This window comes from Pseudophryne corroboree, chromosome 4 (genome assembly GCF_028390025.1).
Source record: "Pseudophryne corroboree isolate aPseCor3 chromosome 4, aPseCor3.hap2, whole genome shotgun sequence".
Classification (NCBI taxonomy): domain Eukaryota; kingdom Metazoa; phylum Chordata; class Amphibia; order Anura; family Myobatrachidae; genus Pseudophryne; species Pseudophryne corroboree.
The window spans coordinates 369,417,721-369,439,867 of NC_086447.1; the positions used below are offsets into that span (position 1 = coordinate 369,417,721).

General features: G+C 47.5%; 1 protein-coding gene and 1 long non-coding RNA gene across 2 annotated transcripts in view; one reads left to right on the forward strand and one right to left on the reverse strand.

Annotated features, from left to right (window-relative positions):
• The window catches only part of ABCC5 (ATP binding cassette subfamily C member 5), a 201,748-nt gene that overhangs the window by 39,239 nt on the left and 140,362 nt on the right, over nucleotides 1-22,147 (reverse strand). The window contains exons 21-23 of the mRNA XM_063916576.1: nucleotides 15,632-15,785; nucleotides 3,239-3,367; nucleotides 2,900-3,086 (exon numbers count right to left, since the gene is read on the reverse strand). Coding sequence (XP_063772646.1) covers nucleotides 2,900-3,086; nucleotides 3,239-3,367; nucleotides 15,632-15,785 — 470 coding nt within the window. The remainder of the gene's footprint in view (nucleotides 1-2,899; nucleotides 3,087-3,238; nucleotides 3,368-15,631; nucleotides 15,786-22,147) is intronic.
• The window catches only part of LOC134909575 (uncharacterized), a 55,684-nt gene continuing 47,069 nt past the window's right edge, over nucleotides 13,533-22,147 (forward strand). Inside the window, exon 1 of the long non-coding RNA XR_010175974.1 lies at nucleotides 13,533-13,899. This is a non-coding gene — a long non-coding RNA (uncharacterized LOC134909575). The remainder of the gene's footprint in view (nucleotides 13,900-22,147) is intronic.

Consider the following 22,147-nt stretch of genomic DNA (forward strand, 5'->3'; position numbering starts at 1 on the left):
GCCTCCACATCATTATCCTCATCAAACATGTCGACACAGCCGTACCGACACACCGAACACACACAAGGAATGCTCCGAATGAGGACAGGACCCACAAAAGCCCTTTGGGGGGACAGAGTGAGAGTATGCCAGCACACACCAGAGCGCTATATAATGCAGGGACTAACTGAGTTATGTCCCCTATAGCTGCTTTTTTATATAATATATATATTGCGCCTAAATTTAGTGCCCCCCCTCTCTGTTTTTACCCTGTTCTGTAGTGTAGACTGCAGGGGAGAGCCAGGGAGCTTCCTTCCAGCGGATCTGTGAAGGAGAAATGGCGCCAGTGTGCTGCAGGAGATAGCTCCGCCCCTTTTCCGCGGCCTATTCTCCCGCTTTTTTCCATATTCTGGCAGGGTTATTTTCCACATATATAGCCTCTGGGACTATATATTGTGGAGTTTTTGCCAGCCAAGGTGTTATTATTGCTTCTCAGGGCGCCCCCCCCCAGCGCCCTGCACCCTCAGTGACCGGAGTATGAAGTGTGTATGAGGAGCAATGGCGCACAGCTGCAGTGCTGTGCGCTACCTTGGTGAAGACTGATGTCTTCTGCCGCCGTTTTTCCGGACCTCTTCTTGCTTCTGGCACTGTAAGGGGGACGGCGGCGCGGCTCCGGGACCGAACACCAAGGACTGGGCCTGCGGTCGATCCCTCTGGAGCTAATGGTGTCCAGTAGCCTAAGAAGCCCAATCCGGCTGCAAGCAGGCGAGTTCGCTTCTTCTCCCCTTAGTCCCTCGCTGCAGTGAGCCTGTTGCCAGCAGGTCTCACTGAAAATAAAAACCTAAACTATACTTTCTTTCTAAGGGCTCAGGAGAGCCCCTAGTGTGCATCCAACCTCGGCCGGGCACAAAATCTAACTGAGGCTTGGAGGAGGGTCATAGTGGGAGGAGCCAGTGCACACCAGGTAGTCATAAATCTTTCTAGAGTGCCCAGCCTCCTTCGGAGCCCGCTATTCCCCATGGTCCTTACGGAGTTCCCAGCATCCACTAGGACGTTAGAGAAATGTATATTTTTTTTTAATTGTAGGTTTCTAGGTTTAAAAAGACACATTTCAATCAGCAGAGAATTTCATTTTCCCTTCAGATTGCTCAGCACGCCTGACCGCCGCTGAGCTGTCCGACCGCCGATAGGGGAGACGGGCAACCCAGCAGGTGAAGGTTTCTTCACTCACCCAGTCACCCGGCTCCATAGCCCTGCATGCTAATATGGACGATATTGTCCAGATTGGCCTGCATGTTTAAACGAGCCGCACATCGTTCATCAATGAAAGATATGAACGGTATCTCGTTCATTAATGAACGAGATCATTCATATATTTCACTGGTATCGACCAGTGTGTGGGGCTCTTTATTCTGTTGTATAACCACCACACTGCATCATGGTTGCTCAGGAACAGGTACCCGTGATGGCATTGTGAAACAAGTATGTTAACAGGTTAAACTGAAAAAAATAAAAAATTAAATAAAAAGTAAATTGTAAACTACAGTCTGTTAAAAGATGGCTAAGCACACCTATCTTTGTTTCAGTGATACAACAGATTATGTTTTTGTTTATCCTTTAACCAAACATTTGATAACAAATCTATTTTAGTCAGCAGTCTAACCAGATTAACCTGATTAATAATGCAATTTTTCTCAAACACCTGTCAGCAACGTGAACTAGAAATGCTTCACCAGGTAAAACGCTCTCCTGACCCATGACAAGTTGGTACTCCCAGTAATTATTTCCACTGTTACGACATATCAGAACAGAACACCTGTGTGTCACTTACTTATAGCATCTCAGGCAGAAGGATAAGAGCTTATACGGACAAAAGTAACTCCACTATACGTAAACTACATATTTATTGGCAGGGTTGGCTAAAGCTGGAGATACACTTTGGGGGGAAAGAAGGGGGGAGGGGGGGTGTTACGGGTAAGGGGGCATGACAGACAGAAGGGAGCTAACTACAGCTGGAGCTACAGACACATGGAAAATGGGGCTGGAGAGACAAGGGGAGGATAAGGCCGAAGAGAACTGGGGTTGAGGGGTCTAGTGGCAGGATTACTGGCACATTACCTCCTCCTGTGCCCCATCAGTTTAAGCCAGTGGTTCCCAAACTGTGTTCTTAGGCACCCTAGGATGCCGCAAGGCTCTTGCAAGGGTGCGTCGGGTTGGTGGCCCAGGACCAAATTCAATTATTTATGGAGTGACATAATAGTGATTGGCAGCCACTAGCACTGGTTTTGCTTATCTAAAACATATTGACAATCAGAAGCACAACTGTACACCACCACATAACTGACCCTAAGGATAACAGGTGAGCACAATGTACTTAAATTCATTCCCCCCCCCAAAATGTACCAATACATTTTTTTTTTTATCCTAGGGGTGCCGTGAAAAAAATGCTGGTACTCTAGGACGCTGTGATTCAAGAAAGTTTGGGAACCACTGGTATAAGTTATTAATCCTAAATATACAGTATGTGGCATTTTGCTAAATTAGGGTGGTGGTAACACAGATGAGTCATCACTGACAGATGTAATAAAACCAGGAAACTCATTCCCAGTACAAGTCAAGCAATCCTTAAAAGGGAAAAACAACCTCATCTACTTTATACAAGCGGAAATTGGCCTGAAGAATTCAAAACAGACCTCTACATAGAAAAGAATAACTTGCTCTGTGGCCAGTTCAGTTTAAATCCATTAGACATAACTGTCTAAAGCTGGGAAGAGTTGGAAGAAATCTATACCGAGACTATTCATACAGTGACTTATTAACTATTGTTCTCTACTGACATACCTATGGTCACATTTGTTATAGTAATGTTTGGTTACCCTCAGATAATGTAACCATACTGACTCCTAGTGCCTTTACTCACCTGCACTGCATATGACATTGCAAGCCCAGCATATGCTGGAGAGATATTTCCATGCATCAATATGATCATAAGGCCTGTGGTAGTAATCAGGGAAACACTGATTATGTCCAGACGTATGGCTAACCAGCGCATGGCACAGTTAAATAGATAAAATGGGGCCTGATTATTATCCAGCAATTCTTGGTACCTGAGTCAGTCAGAGAACAAAAAATAAAAAGAACAGGAGAGAGTAAAAGTCAGGTGCAATAAAAAAAATTATTTCGGCGTCAATATCCGTACAACATAGTCAGTAGGCAGTTCACAATGACTGGACAAGTCAAATGCTGGGTATGTGCTGACCTGTGCAGAAACTCGTGCCCTTTGCCATATGCATGGATAGTGGAAAGTCCTTGAAGACTTGAGGTTATGTGCGACAAGAAAGGACTTTGTGTGATGTTATCCAACCGCTTCAACTCACGGATGAAAACCCTATAGGAATAAAAAGATTTAAATGCTGATTATTAGTGACTTAAGATTATTATATAGTCACTGGCTTCTGACCCCTGGCGGGGGATCATATATACAATACCTGCACTATGTCATTACATTAGTGCTTATAGTTTTACCCTTTCCTGATTCTGCTTATCCATTGATTAGAGCAGTGGCTCACAAACTCGGTCCTCAAGTACTCTCAACAGTTTGTGTTTTCCAGGTCACCCAGCAGGTGCACAGGTGTATTCATTACTCACTGACACATTTTTAAAGGTCCACAGGTGGAGTTAATTACTTCACTTGTCATTCTGTGAGGAGACCTGGAAAATGAACTGTTGGGGGTCCTTGAGGACAGAGTTTTGGAACCACTGGATAAAAGGCTCCAACAGTATGCATGTTTAGGTCCAGAGCGTTTTGCAGAAGTGGTATGCTCTCCTTTTCTGTGTTTCCCAACCTTAGAAACAAAGAATTTGACGGCAGATAAGAACCACTTGGCCCATCTAGTCTGCCCCTTTTTAACCTTTAACCTTTAGGTAACCTCACCCCTATTTAATCCTTCGTTCTTTGCAAGGATATTCATATGCCTATCCCAAACATGTTTAAATTGCTCTGCTGACCATGTTGACCTAAAGCATGTTGACCATTAGTAGTCGACCTGACTGTCGACCCTTTCATGATCGACCTATAGCCCAGATACAGTGTGCACACAAGTACTTTGCACTCTCAGTAAATCATGGGGAAAAATCATCCTATAAGTTACGTTAAACCTTGTCTAAGTACATAAGATTGTCAAAACTAGGAGTAAAAAATATATAGGACTACTCTAATTATGTGAAAAATGAAATAAAGGGAAAAAAAAAAAAAAGTGCTATTGACAAATTTTAGTCTGTGCTTAAACCAAATGCAACAAATTCAAATCTCATAAGAAAAAATAAGATTTTACTCACCGGTAAATCTATTTCTCGTAGTCCGTAGTGGATGCTGGGGACTCCGTAAGGACCATGGGGAATAGACGGCTCCGCAGGAGACTGGGCACATCTAAGAAAGATTTAGGACTATCTGGTGTGCACTGGCTCCTCCCCCTATGACCCTCCTCCAAGCCTCAGTTAGGAACTGTGCCCGGAAGAGCTGACACAACAAGGAAGGATTTTTGAATCCCGGGTAAGACTCATACCAGCCACACCAATCACACCATATAACACGTGATAGGAACCCCGGTTAACAGTAGGATAACAAAATGGAGCCTCTGAAGAGATGGCTCACAACAAAACCCGATTTTTGTAACAATAACTATGTACAGGTATTGCAGACAATCCGCACTTGGGATGGGCGCCCAGCATCCACTACGGACTACGAGAAATAGATTTACCAGTGAGTAAAATCTTATTTTCTCTGACGTCCTAGTGGATGCTGGGGACTCCGTAAGGACAATGGGGATTATACCAAAGCTCCCAAACGGGCGGGAGAGTGCGGATGACTCTGCAGCACCGAATGAGAGAATTCCAGGTCCTCCTCAGCCAGGGTATCAAATTTGTAGAATTTTGCAAACGTGTTTGCCCCCGACCAAGTAGCTGCTCGGCAACGTTGTAAAGCCGAGACCCCTCGGGCAGCCGCCCAAGATGAGCCCACCTTCCGTGTGGAATGGGCTTTTACAGATTTAGGCTGCGGTAAGCCTACCGCAGAATGCGCCAGCTGAATAGTGCTACAAATCCAGCGCGCAATAGACTGCTTAGAAGCAGGAGCACCCAGCTTGGTGGGTGCATACAGGATAAACAGCGAGTCAGTCTTTCTGACTCCAGCCGTCCTGGAAATATAAATTTTTAGGGCCCTGACTACGTCCAGCAACTTGGAATCCTCCAAGTCCCTAGTAGCCGCAGGCACCACAATAGGTTGGTTCAAGTGAAAAGCTGAGACCACCTTTGGGAGAAACTGAGGACGAGTCCTCAATTCCGCCCTATCCATATGGAAAATCAGATAAGGGCTTTTACAAGACAAAGCCGCCAATTCTGAAACCCGCCTGGCCGACGCCAAGGCCAACAGCATGACCACTTTCCACGTGAGATATTTTAAATCCACAGTCTTAAGTGGTTCGAACCAATGTGATTTCAGGAATGCCAAAACCACATTGAGATCCCAAGGTGCCACTGGGGGCACAAAAAGAGGCTGAATATGCAGTACTCCTTTGACAAAAGTCTGAACTTCGGGCAGTGAAGTCAGTTCTTTTTGGAAGAAAATCGACAGAGCCGAAATCTGGACCTTTATGGACCCCAATTTGAGGCCCAACGTCACCCCTGCTTGCAGGAAGTGCAGGAATCGACCCAGTTGAAATTCCTCCGTCGAGGCCTTCATGGCCTCACACCAAGCAACATATTTTCGCCAAATGCGGTGATAATGTCTTGCGGTGACATCCTTCCTGGCTTTGATCAGGGTAGGGATGACTTCCTCCGGATAACCCTTTTCCTTCAGGATCCGGTGTTCAACCGCCATGCCGTCAAACGCAGCCGCGGTAAGTCTTGGAAGACTTGTCTGAGCGGTCTTGTCTGAGCGGCAGAGGCCAAGAGTCCTCTGTAAGCATCTCTTGAAGTTCCGGGTACCAAGTTCTTCTTGGCCAATCCGGAACCACGAGTATGGTTTTCACTCCTCGCCTTCTTATTATTCTCAGTACCTTGGGTATGAGAGGTAGAGGAGGAAACACATAAACCGACTGGTACACCCATGGTGTCACTAGAGCGTCCACCGCTATCGCCTGAGGGTCTCTTGACCGGGCGCAATATCTTTTCAACTTCTTGTTGAGGCGGGACGCCATCATGTCTACCTGTGGTTTTTCCCACCGGTTGACCAGCATTTGGAAGACTTCTGGATGAAGTCCCCATTCTCCCGGGTGGAGGTCGTGTCTGCTGAGGAAGTCTGCTTCCCAGTTGTCCACTCCCGGAATAAACACTGCCGTCAGTGCTAACACATGATTCTCTGCCCATCTGAGAATCCTTGTGGCTTCTGCCATCGCCATCCTGCTTCTCGTGCCGCCCTGTCTGTTTACATGGGCGACCGCCGTGATGTTGTCTGACTGGATCAGTACCGGCTGGTTTTGAAGCAGGGGTCTTGCCTGGCTTAGGGCATTGTAAATGGCCCTTAGCTCCAGGATATTTATGTGAAGAAAAATCTCCTGATTTGACCACAGTCCTTGGAAATTTCTTCCCTTTGTGACTGCCCTCCAGCCCCGAAGGCTGGCATCCGTGGTCACCAGGACCCAGTCCTGTATTCCGAATCTGCGGCCCTCTAGTAGATGAGCCCTCTGCAGCCACCACAGCAGCGACACCCTGGTTCTGGCCGATAGGATTATCCGCTGTTGCATCTGGAGATGGGACCCGGACCATTTGTCCAACAGGTCCCACTGGAACGTCCTTGCGTGCAACCTTCCGAATGGAATCGCTTCGTACGAAGCTACCATTTTTCCCAGGACTCGTGTGCATTGATGTACCAACACTTTTCCTGGTTTTAGAATGTCTCTGACCAGGGATGACAATTCCTCGGCTTTTTCCAGTGGAAGAAACTCTCTTTTCTGGTCTGTGTCCAGAATCATTCCCAGGAACAGAAGACGTGTCGTCGGGACCAGCTGTGACTTTGGAATGTTTAGAATCCAGCCGTGCTGTTGTAGCACCTCCTGAGAAAGTGCCACCCCCACTATCAACTGTTCTTTGGACCTCGCCTTTATCAGGAGATCGTCCAAGTACGGGATAATTAAAACTCCCTTCTTGCGAAGGAGTATCCTCATTTCGGCCATTACCTTGGTAAAGACCCTCGGTGCCGTGGATAACCCGAACGGCAGCGTCTGGAACTGATAGTGACAGTCCTGTACCACAAATCTGAGGTACTCCTGGTGCGGAGGGTAAATGGGGACATGCAGGTACGCATCCTTGATGTCCAGGGATACCGTGTAATCCCCCTCCTCCAGGCTCGCAATAACCGCCCTGAGCGATTCCATCTTGAACTTGAACCTTTTGATATAAGTGTTCAAGGTTTTTAAATTTAAGATGGGTCTCACCGAACCGTCCGGTTTCGGTACCACAAACATTGTGGAGTAGTAACCCTTTCCTTGCTGAAGGAGGGGTACCTTGACGATCACTTTCTGTGAATACAGTTTTTGAATAGCCACCAACCTGCCTCCCTGGCAGAGGGAGTTGCCGGCAAGGCAGATTTTAGGAAACGGCGGGGGGGAGACGTCTCGAATTCCAGCCTGTACCCCTGAGATACTACTTGAAGGACCCAGGGATCCACTTGTGAGAGAGCCCACTGTGTGCTGAAAAACCTGAGATGTGCCCCCACCGTTCCCGATTCCGCCTGAGCAGCCCCAGCGTCATGCTGTGGACTTACCGGACGCAGGGGAGGACTTCTGCTCCTGGGAACTAGCTGTGTGTTGCAGCTTTTTCCCCCTTCCTCTGCCCCTCGGCAGAAAGGATGAGCCTCTAGCCCGCTTGTGTTTCTGGGGCCGAAAGGACTGTACCTGATAATACGGTGCTTTCTTTTGCTGTGGGGTAGCCTGTGGCAAAAAGGTCGATTTCCCAGCAGTAGCTGTGGAAACGAGGTCTGAAAGACCTTCCCCAAAAAGTTCCGCCCCTTTATAGGGTAAAACTTCCATGTGCCGCTTGGAGTCGGCATCACCTGACCATTGCCTAGTCCATAGCCCCCGTCTGGCGGCAATGGACGTAGCACTTATTTTTGATGCCAGCCGGCAAATATCCCTCTGTGCATCACGCATGTATAAGACCGCGTCTTTTATATGGTCAATCGTTAGCAAAATATTGTCCCTATCCATGGTATCAATGTTTTCCGACAGGGAGTCTGACCACGCAGCAGCAGCACTGCACATCCAACCATAGCGGGTCTCAATATAATGCCAGTGTGTGTGTATATAGCTTTTAGGGTACTTTCCAGCTTTCTATCAGCAGGTTCTTTTAGGGCGGCCGTATCCGGAGACGGTAGTGCCACCTTCTTTGATAAGCGTGTCAATGCTTTATCTACCCTAGGGGGTGTTTACCAGCGTGACCTATCCTCTGGCGGGAAAGGGTACGCAGCCATTAACCGTTTAGAAATGATCAATTTCTTATCTGGGGAAGTCCACGCTTCCTCACACACCTCATTTAATTCGTCAGATGCAGGAAAAACTACTGGTAGTTTTTTCTCACCAAACATAATACCCTTTTTGTGGTACCTGGGGTATCATCAGAAATGTGTAAAAATAAGATTTTACTTACCGATAAATCTATTTCTCGTAGTCCGTAGTGGATGCTGGGGACTCCGTCAGGACCATGGGGATATAGCGGCTCCGCAGGAGACAGGGCACAATAATAAAAGCTTTAGGATCAGGTGGTGTGCACTGGCTCCTCCCCCTATGACCCTCCTCCAAGCCTCAGTTAGGATACTGTGCCCGGACGAGCGTGCATAATAAGGAAGGATATTGAATCCCGGGTAAGACTCATACCAGCCACACCAATCACACCGTACAACCTGTGATCTGAACCCAGTTAACAGTATGATAACAACGAAGGAGCCTCTGAAAAGATGGCTCACAACAAGAATAACCCGATTTTTGTAACAATAACTATGTACAAGTATTGCAGACAATCCGCACTTGGGATGGGCGCCCAGCATCCACTACGGACTACGAGAAATAGATTTATCGGTAAGTAAAATCTTATTTTCTCTGACGTCCTAGTGGATGCTGGGGACTCCGTCAGGACCATGGGGATTATACCAAAGCTCCCAAACGGGCGGGAGAGTGCGGATGACCCTGCAGCACCGAATGAGAGAACTCCATGTCCTCCTCAGCCAGGGTATCAAATTTGTAGAATTTAGCAAACGTGTTTTCCCCTGACCAAGTAACTGCTCGGCAAAGTTGTAAAGCCGAGACCCCTCGGGCAGTCGCCCAAGATGAGCCCCCTTCCTTTTGGAATGGGCTTTTACCGATTTTGGCTGTGGCAGGCCTGCCACAGAATGTGTAAACTGAATTGTATTACAAATCCAGCGAGCAATCGTCTGCTTAGAAGCAGGAGCACCCATCTTGTTGGGTGCATACAGGCTAAACAGCGAGTCAGATTTTCTGACTCCAGCCTTCCTGGAAACATATTTTTCAGGGCCCTGACAACGTCAAGTAACTTGGAGTCCTCCAAGTCCCTAGTACCCGCAGGTACCACAATAGGTTGGTTCATGTGAAAAACAGAAAACACCTTAAGGAGAAATTGAGGACGAGTCCTCAATTCTGCCCTGTCAGAATGAAAAATTAAGTAAGGGCTTTATATATGATAAAGCCGCCAATTCTGACACACGCCTGGCTGAAGCCAGGGCTAATAGCATCGTCACCTTCCATGTGAGATATTTTAAGTCCACAGTGGTGAGTGGTTCAAACCAATGTGACTTTAGGAAACTCAAAACAACATTGAGATCCCAAGGTGCCACTGGGGCACAAAAGGAGGCTGTATATGCAGTACCCCTTTTACAAACATCTGAACGTCAGGCACTAAAGCCAGTTCTTTCTGGAAGAAATTCGACAGGGCCGAAATTTGAACCTTAATGGACCCTAATTTTAGGCCCATAGACAGTCCTGTTTTCAGGAAATGTAGGAAACGACCCAGTTGGAATTCCTCTGTAGGGGCCTTCTTGGCCTCACACCACGCAACATATCTTCGCCAAATGCGGTGAAAATGTTTTGCGGTTACATCCTTCCTGTCTTCGACCAGGGTAGGGATGACTTCATCTGGAATGCCCTTTCAGGATCCGGCGTTCAACCGCCATGCCGTCAAACGCGGCCGCGGTAAGTCTTGGAACAGACAAGGCCCCTGCTGGAGCAGGTCCTTTCTTAAAGGTAGAGGCCACGGGTCTTCCGTGAACATCTCTTGAAGTTTCGGGTACCAAGTCCTTCTTGGCCAATCCGGAACCACGAGTATCATTCTTACTCATCTCCCTCTTATGATTCTCAGTACTTTTTGTATGAGAGGCATAGGAGGGAACACATACTCTGACTGGTACATCCACAGTGTTACCAGAGCGTCCACCGCTATTGCCTGAGGGTCCCTTGACCTGGCGCAATATCTAGTTTTTTGTTCAGGCGGGACGCCATCATGTCCACCTTTGGTTTTTCACAACGGTTTACAATCATGTGGAAGACTTCCCGATGAAGTCCCCACTCTCCCGGGTGGAGGTCATGCCTGCTGAGGAAGTCTGCTTCCCAGTTTTCCACTCCCGGAATGAACACTGCTGAGAGTGTTATCACATGATTTTTCGCCCAGCGAAGAATCCTTGCAGTTTCTGCCATTTCCCTCCTGCTTCTTGTGCCGCCCTGTCTGTTTACGTGGGCGACTGCCGTGATGTTGTCCCACTGGATCAATACCGGCTGACCTTGAAGCAGAGGTCTTGCTAAGCTTAGAGCATTGTAAATTGCCCTTAGCTCCAGTATATTTATGTGGAGAGAAGTCTCCAGACTCGATCACACTCTCTGGAAATTTTTTCCTTGTGTGACTGCTCCCCAGCCACTCAGGCTGGCATCCGTGGTCACCAGGACCCAGTCCTGAATGCCGAATCTGCGGCCCTTTCATAGATGAGCACTCTGCAGCCACCGCAGAAGAAACACCCTTGTCCTTGGAGACAGGGTTATCCGCTGATACATCTGAAGATGCGATCCGGACCATTTTTCCAGCAGATCCCACGTAAAGGTTCTTGCGTGAAATCTACCGAATGGGATCGCTGTGTAAGAAACCACCATTTTTCACAGGATCCTTGTGCAATGATGCACTGATACTTTTCCTGGTTTTAGGAGGTTCCTGACTAGCTCGGATAACTCCCTGGCTTTCTTCTCCGGGAGAAAACATCCTTTTCTGGACTGTGTCCAGAATCATCCCTAGGAACAGTAGACGTGTCGTCGGAAAAAACTGCGATTTTGGAATATTTAGAATCCACTCGTGCTGTCGTAGAACTACTTAAGATAGTGCTACTCCGACCTCCAACTGTTCTCTGGACCTTGCCCTTATCAAGAAAGCGTCCATATTTCTTTTAAGAAGAATCATCATTTCGGCCATTACCTTGGTAAAGACCCGGGGTGCCGTGGACAATCCAAACGGCAGCGTCTGAACTGATAGTGACAGTTCTGTACCACGAACCTGAGGTACCCTTGGTGAGAAGGGCAAATTTGGACATGTAGGTAAGCGTCCCTGATATCCAGTGACACCATATCGTCCCCTTCTTCCTGGTTCGCTATCACTGCTCTGAGTGACTCCATCTTGATTTGAACGCTTGTATGTAAGTGTTCAAATATTTCAGATCTCAGCTAGCCATCTGGCTTCAGTACCACAATATAGTGTGGAATAATACCCCTTCCCTTGTTGTAGAAGGGGTACTTTGATTATCACCTGCTGGGAATACAGCCTGTGAATTGTTCCCAATACTGCCTCCCTGTCGGAGGGAGACGTTGGTAAAGCAGACTTCAGGAACTTGTGAGGGGGAGACGTCTCGAATTTCCAATGTACACCTGGGATACTACGTGTAGGATCCAGGAGTCCACTTGTGAGTGAGCCCACTGCGTGCTGAAACTCTTGAGATGACCCCCTACCGCACCTGAGTCCGCTTGTACGGCCCCAGCGTCATGCTGCGGACTTGGCAGAAGCTGTGGAGGGCTTCTGTTCCTGGGAATGGGCTGCCTGCTGCAGTCTTCTTCCCTTTCCTCTACCCCTGGGCAGATATGACTGGCCCTTTTGCCCGCCTGCCCTTATGGGGACGAAAGGACTGAGACTGAAAAGACTGTGTCCTTTTCTGCTGAGATGTGACTTGGGGTAACAAAAGGTGGATTTTTCAGCTGTTGCCATGGCCACCAGGTCCGATGGACCGCCCCTTTATACGGCAATACTTCCATGTGCCGTCTGGAATCTGCATCACCTGACCACTGTCGTCTGGCAGATATGGACATCACATTTACTCTTGATGCCAGAATGCAAATATCCCTCTGCGCATCTCGCATATATAGAAATGCATCCTTAAAATGCTCTATAGTCAATAAAATCTTGTCCCTGTCAAGGGTATCAATATTTTCAGTCAGGAAATCCGACCAAGCCCCCTCAGCGCTGCACATCCAGGCTGAGGCGATTGCTGGTCGTAGTATAACACCAGTATATGTGTATATACTTTTAGGATATTTTTCAGCTTCCTATCAGCTGGCTCCTTGAGGGCTGCCGTATCTGGAGACGGTAACGCCACTTGTTTTTATAAGCGTGTGAGCGCCTTATTCACCCTAAGGTGTGTTTCCCAACTCGCCCTAACTTCTGGCGGGAAAGGGTATACCGCCAATAATTTTCTATCGGAGGAAACCCACGTATCATCACACACTTCATTTAATTTATCTGATTCAGGAAAAACTACAAGTAGTTTATTCACACCCTACATAATACCCTTATTTGTGGTACTTGTAGTATCAGAAATATGTAACACCTCCTTCATTGCCCTTAACATGAAACGTGTGGCCCTAAAGGAAAATACGTTTGTTTCTTCACCGTCGACACTGGAGTTAGTGTCCGTGTCTGTGTCTGTGTCGACCGACTGAGGTAAATGGGCGTTTTTACAAGCCCCTGACGGTGTCTGAGACGCCTGGACAGGTACTAATTTATTTGCCGGCCATCTCATGTCGTCAACCGACCTTGCAGCGTGTTGACATTATCACGTAATTCCTAAATAAGCCATCCATTCCAGTGTCGACTCCCTAGAGAGTGACATCACCAATACAGGCAATTTGCTCCGCCTCCTCACCAACATCGTCCTCCTACATGTCGACACACACGTACCGACACACAGCACACACACAGGGAATGCTCTGACAGAGGACAGGACCCCACTAGCCCTTTGGGGAGACAGAGGGAGAGTTTGCCAGCACACACCAAAAACGCTATAATTATACAGGGACAACCCCTTATACAAGTGTTTTCCCTTATAGCATTTTTATATATGTAATCATATCGCCAAATAAGTGCCCCCCCTCTCTGTTTTAACCCTGTTTCTGTAGTGCAGTGCAGGGGAGAGCCTGGGAGCCTTCCTCACAGCAGAGCTGAGCAGGAAAATGGCGCCGTGTGCTGAGGAGAATAGGCCCCGCCCCCTTTTCGGCGGGCACTTCTCCCGGAGTTTGTGAGATCTGGCAGGGGTTAAATACATCCATATAGCCTCAAGGGCTATATGTGATGTATTTTAGCCATAAAAAAGGTATTATACATTGCTGCCCAGGGCGCCCCCCCCCAGCGCCCTGCACCCTCAGTGACAGTTGGTGACTGTTGGTGAAGTGTGCTGACAACAATGGCGCACAGCTGCAGTGCTGTGCGCTACCTTATGAAGACTGAAAGTCTTCTGCCGCCTGTTTCTGGACCTCTTCAACTTCGGCATCTGTAAGGGGGGTCGGCGGCACGGCTCCGGGACGAACCCCAGGGTGAGACCTGTGTTCCGACTCCCTCTGGAGCTAATGGTGTCCAGTAGCCTAAGAAGCAAATCCATCCTGCACGCAGGTGAGTTTTCTTCTCTCCCCTAAGTCCCTCGTAGCAGTGAGCCTGTTGCCAGCAGGACTCACTGAAAATAAAAAACCTAACTTAAACTTTTATTCTAAGCAGCTCAGGAGAGCCACCTAGATTGCACCCTTCTCGTCGGGCACAAAAATCTAACTGAGGCTTGGAGGAGGGTCATAGGGGGAGGAGCCAGTGCACACCACCTGATCCTAAAGCTTTTATTATTGTGCCCTGTCTCCTGCGGAGCCGCTATATCCCCATGGTCCTGACGGAGTCCCCAGCATCCACTAGGACGTCAGAGAAACATTTTTCATAGCCTTAATCATATAACGGGTGGATCTATTGGAGGGTACACTCGTCTCATCATCGTCGACACTGGAGTCGGTATCCGTATCTGTATCTGTCATCTGAGGTAGCGGGCGTTTTATAGCCCCTGATGACATTTGAGACGCTTGGACAGGCACAAGCGGAGTAGCCGGCTGTCCTATGTCGTCAAACCTTTTATGTAAGGAGCTGACACTGTCACGTAATTCCTTCCATAAGTCCATCCACACTGGTGTCGACCCCGCAGGGGGTGACATCACATTCACAGGCATTTGCTCCGCCTCCACATCATTATCCATGTCGACACAGCAGTACCGACACACAGGGAATGCTCTTACAGAGGACAGGACCCCACAAAGCCCTTTGGGGAGACAGAGGGAGAGTATGCCAGCACACACCAGGGCGCTATATAACACAGGGATATCACTATACAGAGTGTTTTCCCCTATAGCTGCCTATAATATACATATACTGCGCCTAAATTGTGCCCCCCCTCTCTTTTTTACCCTTTCTGTAGTGCAGGGGAGAGCCAGGGAGCTTCCTTCCAGCGAAGCTGTGAGGGAATAATGGCGCCAGTGTGCTGAGGGAGTTGGCTCCGCCCCTTTTTTGGCGGGCTTTCTCCCGCTATTTTATCGTTTCTGGCAGGGGTTAATATACACCTATATAGCCTTTGGGGCTATATATGGTGTTAGTTTTGCCAGCCAAGGCGTTATTATTGCTGCTCAGGGTGCCCCCCCCCCAGCGCCCTGCACCCATCAGTGACCGCAGTGTGTGGTGTGCATGAGGAGCAATGGCGCACAGCTGCAGTGCTGTGCGCTACCTTGGAGAAGACAGAAGTCTTCAGCCGCCGATTTTCCGGACCACCTTCTTGTTTCTGGCTCTGTAAGGGGGACGGCGGCGCGGCTCCGGGAACGGACGACGAGGTCGGGTCCTGTGTTCGATCCCTCTGGAGCTAATGGTGTCCAGTAGCCTAAGAAGCCCAAGCTACCACCACTTAGGTAGGTTCGCTTCTTCTCCCCTTAGTCCCTCGTTGCAGTGAGCCTGTTGCCAGCAGGACTCACTGAAAATAAAAAACCTAAACTATACTTTCTTCTAGGAGCTCAGGAGAGCCCCTAGTGTGCATCCAGCTCAGCCGGGCACAGAAATCTAACTGAGGCTTGGAGGAGGGTCATAGGGGGAGGAGCCCGTGCACACCAGATAGTCCTAAATCTTTCTTAGATGTCCCCAGTCTCCTGCGGAGCCGTCTATTTCCCCATGGTCCTTACGGAGTCCCCAGCATCCACTAGGACGTCAGAGAAATTGCGTTATGCAGCAATCATTTAGTCACAACAACAACAACAACAACAACAACTGCATACTAAATAGATAACAGGTGTAAACGCTATATACAAGTCTACAGAATGCTACTTGCCTGGAAACCACATGTAATATGGTGAAGAGGATGATTAGTGGTCCAACAGCTACCAGAAACCATGGGAACACGCCAGCAATGACCCCCAGACAAAAGAAGACTAGTATAACATTCTGAACGAACATTTCAGCTTGAAAAGGAAGACGGATGTCAACTGGGAAAATAGAAATTTGTGTATGATACATTTATTACAGATTTCAGAGAACTAGGATCAGGTCATCAAGATAAAACATTATACTTTAGAGAATAGAATCTGACATTAAAAATACCAGGAATGAGTACTTAATGCGCAGAAAAAGATGGTATTCAGAAAACACAACATCAAATATGTTCTCATCTCCCTTCAGAAGCTTTAAATGTAAAATCTAATGCAGTCTGACCCCCAACAGGTATATTCCTGTCTGATAAAGGAGAATAAGAATGCATATAACCTTTCCAACAACTACATAGCCTGGACTTAAATACAGTCTGAAGATAAGGAGGGTTGTAAAGAGCAAAACACTTGTCCTAAAACAAAACAAAAAATTATTTATATATACATACATATATACACACACACACACACACACACACACACACACACACATATATAAACTCACACACACTTCATTCAGATCTTTGCACTCAGACACACTGAACTGGGCATTAAAAATACTACAATATGTATATTAATGGCTGTGCAGTCCTCCTCATCTCTCATCCCCAGTCCCTATTTTGTCTTTCAGAATTCAAAAACATGAGCAATTCCTGCGTAAAGCATGTGTTTTAAAATCCTTTACTCTAAATCCATTGGGAAGCACTGGTCCCATGGGGGTATGGAGTCACTACCAATCTATAACGCACCACCCAATCAGCTCCTGTCATTTTAGAAAATCCTTAATGATTGGCTGGTGCGTTATCACCTTGCACTTATCGCTGCTTTATCCCTTCTTTATCCCTTCTCCAGGCTTAATATATCTACCCCCATGTCTTTTAGCTTGCAGGGAACCGGTTCTCTTTTTAACTAAGACACACAGGATGGGGGCACAGAAAAACATAGAAAGAGGAAAACGATGCCCTCATACAAATAACGTGAACTTAAGGAGGTGGTCATGGGCAATGGCCCACAATGCATTCAGATAAAGTGTTTAAATTTAAAACATACGCCAGTCAGTCATAACAGTAAAACCACTGACAGGTGAAGTGAATAATACGGATTATCTTATTACAATGAGGTGGGATATATTAGGCAGCAAGTTACTCAGTTCTTGAAGACCAGATTGCCCATGTTGACCAGTCTACAAATCATGGGCACATTGAGCAATAAGAAAAGGTGGCCTGGTGTGGTGAATCACATTTTCTTTTGTATCATGTGGATGGCCAGCTGCGTCATTAATCTGGGGGAAGAGATGGCACCAGGATGCACTATGGCAGGCCTGACCAACCTGTGGCTCTCTGGCCGTTGTGACACTAAAAGTCCCAGCATACAAACCCCCGATCAGCTGGTAAAGCATACTGAGACATGTAGTTTAATAACAGCTGGAGAGCTACAGGTTGCCCAGGCAAGACAAGTGTGCTGCTCTGAGTTATGTTCTGCTGTGAATCCATGGGTCCTAGTATTCATGTGTATTCAGGTGTTTTTTTTTAGGTTATGGCTGATTGGCATAAAAATCCTGTGTTCTCCTATATTCAATTGAGGAACAATGGGAACTTTAGAAAGCGGTCATTATGGAAGGTTATGCTATGAGGATGCTGGGCACAAAACAGTCAGTTCAGTTTGGTATATGCGTCTCAAATAAATCTTCAAGCCCACTCTGGGACACAGTGTTGTACTGTAAGACAAATGCTGCGGCAGCAGTATGCAAAGCATTATAGTATACATAAAAAAGGTGAATAAATAAAATCTAAGGCTGCAATAATATAACAACATGCCAAAGAGTTCCCTCCTGTTGGCGATTACCACGAGACTAGATACAATATAAAAAAATTCAGACTTGTGTCCAAATTCTGAATGTGCCCAAGTTCCAGCCTGAACAGTATTTACCCCATAGTACCAATATCCCGCAATTGGTTTATGTGAAAATAAGATTTATGTTCTTACCTGGGTAAATCTTTTTCTTCGAGTCCATAGGGGGCACAGGGATAAACACTGGATATAGGAAGGCTGAGGACTGAGTCCGGGCACCAAAGAGTTACAGAACTCTTCCCAGCAGCCATCAGTTCTCCTCTCTCCTACACCCCGCCCGCTGACCGCAGCCCGCCAGTTTTTGTTAGCAAGACCTGGGCAGGAGCGAGGAAAGGAGGAAGGAAGACTATCACACAGACAGAGCCATACACGGCCATCAACTGTACACACCCACTAACCGAGGAACAATGTCAAGCAACAACAGGGATAAACGCTGGGACGTCCAAAAGCTGTCCACTCAGGGGTGGGAACGCTCCTGAAGTGCGCCGAGAACACAACGCCCAAAGGTGGGACGCAAAGGTATCAGGGGCATAAAAGCGGACAAAAGTGGGAGCAGTGGACCACGTACCTGTCTTGCAGAGCTGTTCAGCCAAGGCTACGCGGCTAGCAGCCCAAGACGGACCAACAGAACGAGTGGAATGGGCCATAACCCCCGCAGGGATTGGAAGACTGGCTGCAGTACAGGCATGCTGGGCAGTAAACTAAGCCATCGAGCTATAGACTGCGTCATAGCAGGCCATCACCGCTTGTGACAGTCAGAGGACGAACAAAGCGCCCGACCTGCAGAGGTCCTTAGTCCGGTCGACATAAATCCGGAGAGCCCGCACCAGGTCTACTGTAGCGTCCAAAGCAGAGGAGGCAAAAAATGCAGCAACCACAATTTCTTAATTGATGTGGAAACGGGAGACCACCTTAGGCAGGTGACCTAACCGGGTCCGCAGGACAGACGATACGAATGGAACACCAGAAAAGGGGAGCACCAGGATAAGGCGCTGAGGTCAGAAACAGCAAGCAAACAAAATGGCCAGAAGAAAGACCGTTTACCACGTGAGCCATTTAAGCTCGACCTTGTCCAGAGGTTCAAATGGTGCCGATTGAAGGATCCGAAGAACCAACACAAGTCCCACGGACAAACCGGAGGCACAAATGGAGGTTGCAGATGGAGTACACCCTGCAAAAAGGTCCTAACGTCCGGCAAGTGAGCCAGCCAACGTTGGAAGAGGACAGAAAGGGCAGAACATAGGATTTTGGTACTTACCAGGTAAATCCTTTTCTTTGAATCCATAGGGGGCACTGGAGTACTCTTGGGATATGGACGGCTTAGCAGAAACAAAGGCACTGAATATTTAAATTTAGAACTCTCCACCCCTCCATATCCCAGAGTACCTCAGTGTACGACCTCAGTGTTTTTTACTGAGCCGAACAGGAACTATAGAGAGGTTGACAATGGAGAATTCCTATAACATAACGGACAACAACAAAGTTGACACATAACGTTACTGACAACTAAACAGTTGACACTATAACCGATAAACCTTTATAATTTGAACCAATCGGTGAAAATGTGTTACCATAAGCTCCTCTGAGCTTAATACAACCCAGGTAAAACTGCTCTGGGTGGGCGTCCAGTGCCCCCTATGGATTCAAAGAAAAGGATTTACCTGGTAAGTACCAAAATCCTATTTTCTTTTTCATCCACTAGGGGTCACTGGAGTACTCTTGGGACGTACCAAAGCTTCCCTCGTGGGCGGGAGAGCTGTTTGACACCTGTAACAGTAGGCGGCCAAAGCTAGATGCTAATGCCGCAACCGTTTCAAACTTGTAAACGCGCACAAACGTGTGCACTGAAGACCATGTAGCCGCGTCGTAGAAGCTCCACGACCAGCTGGTCATGACGTTCCCACAGAACCTGTGGGATAAGCTATTACTGACGTAGGCGACTGTAACTTAGCCTTAAGGTAAGCCTGACGTGTAGTCAGTTTTATCCAACTGGATAATGTCTGCTGAGAAGCTGGCTAACCCCACTTGGCAGCATCATAGAGAACAAACAACGTATCCGTATTACGAACTGTAGACGTTCGGGACATATAAACGCGTAATGCGCGTACCACATTCAGAATTCTAGAATGTGCTGTCAACACAGGAACCACTATTGGTTTATTGATGTGAAAAAATGACACTAGCTTTGGTAAGAAATCGGAATTCGTCCGAAGTTCCGCTCTGTCATCAGGAAACCCAAATACGGTGGCTTGCAATACAAGGCACCCAAATTTGAAAGAAAAAAAAAACGCCTTGCCGAAGCTAAGGCTAGAAGAAAAACGTTTTCCAAGTGAGAACTTAATCCCCACTTGTTGTAAGGGTTCAGAATATGAAGACTGTAAGAAATCTGAACCCAGCTTCAAGTCTCATGGCGCTGTAGGTGGGATAAATGGAGGCTGCACTCTGAGGACACCCTGTAGAAAGGTGTGTACCGACGGCAATAGAGCCAATCGTCTTTGAAAATGAATTGACAACACAGATACCTGCACCCTCAGTGTAGATAAACGCAGTTCTCCATCCCACCCCGTCTGTAAAATCACAGAATACGGGTAACTTGAAAGAGGATGTCGTAAACTTCCGAGCTTCACACCAACCTATATAGGCACGCCAAATTCTGTAATAATGAGCTGCCGTAACCGGCTTCCTAGCTCGTAACATGGTTGGTATAACCGATCCTGTAATGCCCTCTCTCTTTTCTTAAGAGGGCGGTCTCAACAACCACCCCGTCAACCGCAGCCGCGGTAAATAGGGGTAAAAGAACGGTCCCTGTTGTAACGGGTTGGTTTAGCGGCCAAGGATCATGTGCGAGTATTCCTTGGAGATTCGAGAAGCAAGCTCTCCGAAACCCATGAGATATCACAAGTATGACTGTGACGATCTGTCTTATGATCCGTTTTAGCAACGGAGAGAGCAGCGGAAAACGGTGGCACCAGACACACGAGGCTGTACGACCACGCGAATGTGAGAGCATCCACCGCCACTGACCTTGGGATCTGTCGTTCTGTACACATACTGGGCGTTTGTAATTGTGGCGAGATACCATCATGTCCACCTGAGGGTAACCCCACCTGTGGACCCACATGTGAAACACCTCTGGATTTAATGCCCAGTCTCCTGGATGAAAATCCCGACGGCTGAGATCATCTGTCTAACAGATGTCCACTCCCGGAATGAACCCAGTCGACAATATCACCTTGTGGTATTCTGGGCAATTGAGGATTCGAGCTACCTCCCGCATTGCCATGCGGCTTCTCGGTCCTCCCTGGTTGTTGTGTATGCAACTACCGTTGCGTTGTCTGACTACACTTGGACAGACTGAAAGCGAAGCATGTAGTGCATTGTAAATTGCACGGAGTTCCAGGACATTTATAGACAGCAATCTGTCGTGATCCGTTTTAGAAACCCTGTCGCTGACCTTTTTAAACTACAACTCCTCAACCTCTGAGACTCTCGCCCAGAGTAGAGACACCCTCGCCCCCTGTGGGAAACGTGAGTGAAATCTGCCGAACTGAAGCGCTTCGAAAACACATCATTGTTCCTAATAGGCGAATACACCAATGTACCGCTAGTGTGCGTGGCTTTTGCACTAATTGTACCAGATGGTATAATCTGTTCTTTCTGGTGTAGTAGATAAATCTTTGATTTACCGTATCTGTAATCATACCTAGGAATTGAAGTCGTTCAGACGGAATTAGATGCGATTGTTTTTGAACTTGACACTGCAACCGTGGTGTACGTTAGCAGCGCAAGTAAGAGGAACCTCTGTTGAGACAGAGCTCTTATGAGCAGATCGTCTAAGTATGGAACGATTGTCACTGCCAGGGCTCTGAGATGAGCTATCATCACCAACATCACTTTGGTGAATACCCGAGGCGCTGACAAGAGGCCAAACGGTAGAACCTGAAACGGGTAATGGTTGTGGCGTATTGAAAAACGCAAGAACCTGTGATGCGGTGACCAAACCGGAATGGGTAAATACGCCTCCTGAAGATCAAGCGCAATCATGCAATCTTGTGGCTCCAAATATGCAAATACTAACCGCAGAAAATCCATTTTCAATCTGTAGTAAGTGACTTGCTGATTGAGACTGCGACGGAGCCCTCCGGCTTCGGTACCCCAAACAGAGGGAATAAGTAACCCTGACTCTGTTGGTGTACCAGGCCTGGAAATAAAAACAGCTGAAACCAGCAGAGACTGAATGGCAACCTGCCAAAACGCCTAATTTCGTCCGACAGAGGCAGTCTTGTCTTTTAACCTTTAAAATAGCGGATACATCCATGAGTGGATGTCTGGAAACCCGGCAAATGTAACGTGTAAAGGCGCGCTTCCACAATTGGAAATTCGAGATGGCCTGAGAGGCCGTCAAGCCACTGGCTTGTTGTGACTTTAGCGCCCTGGCGTTACAAGGCGTGACTGTTTTTGTACCACAGCCTTGAAAAGACTGAAGTCTAAAGGCTTTAAACGCCGGACCAGAGTATTTCCGTTTTGACACCGGAGGAGGCAATGGCTAGACTTTACCCCCCTCCCCCCGC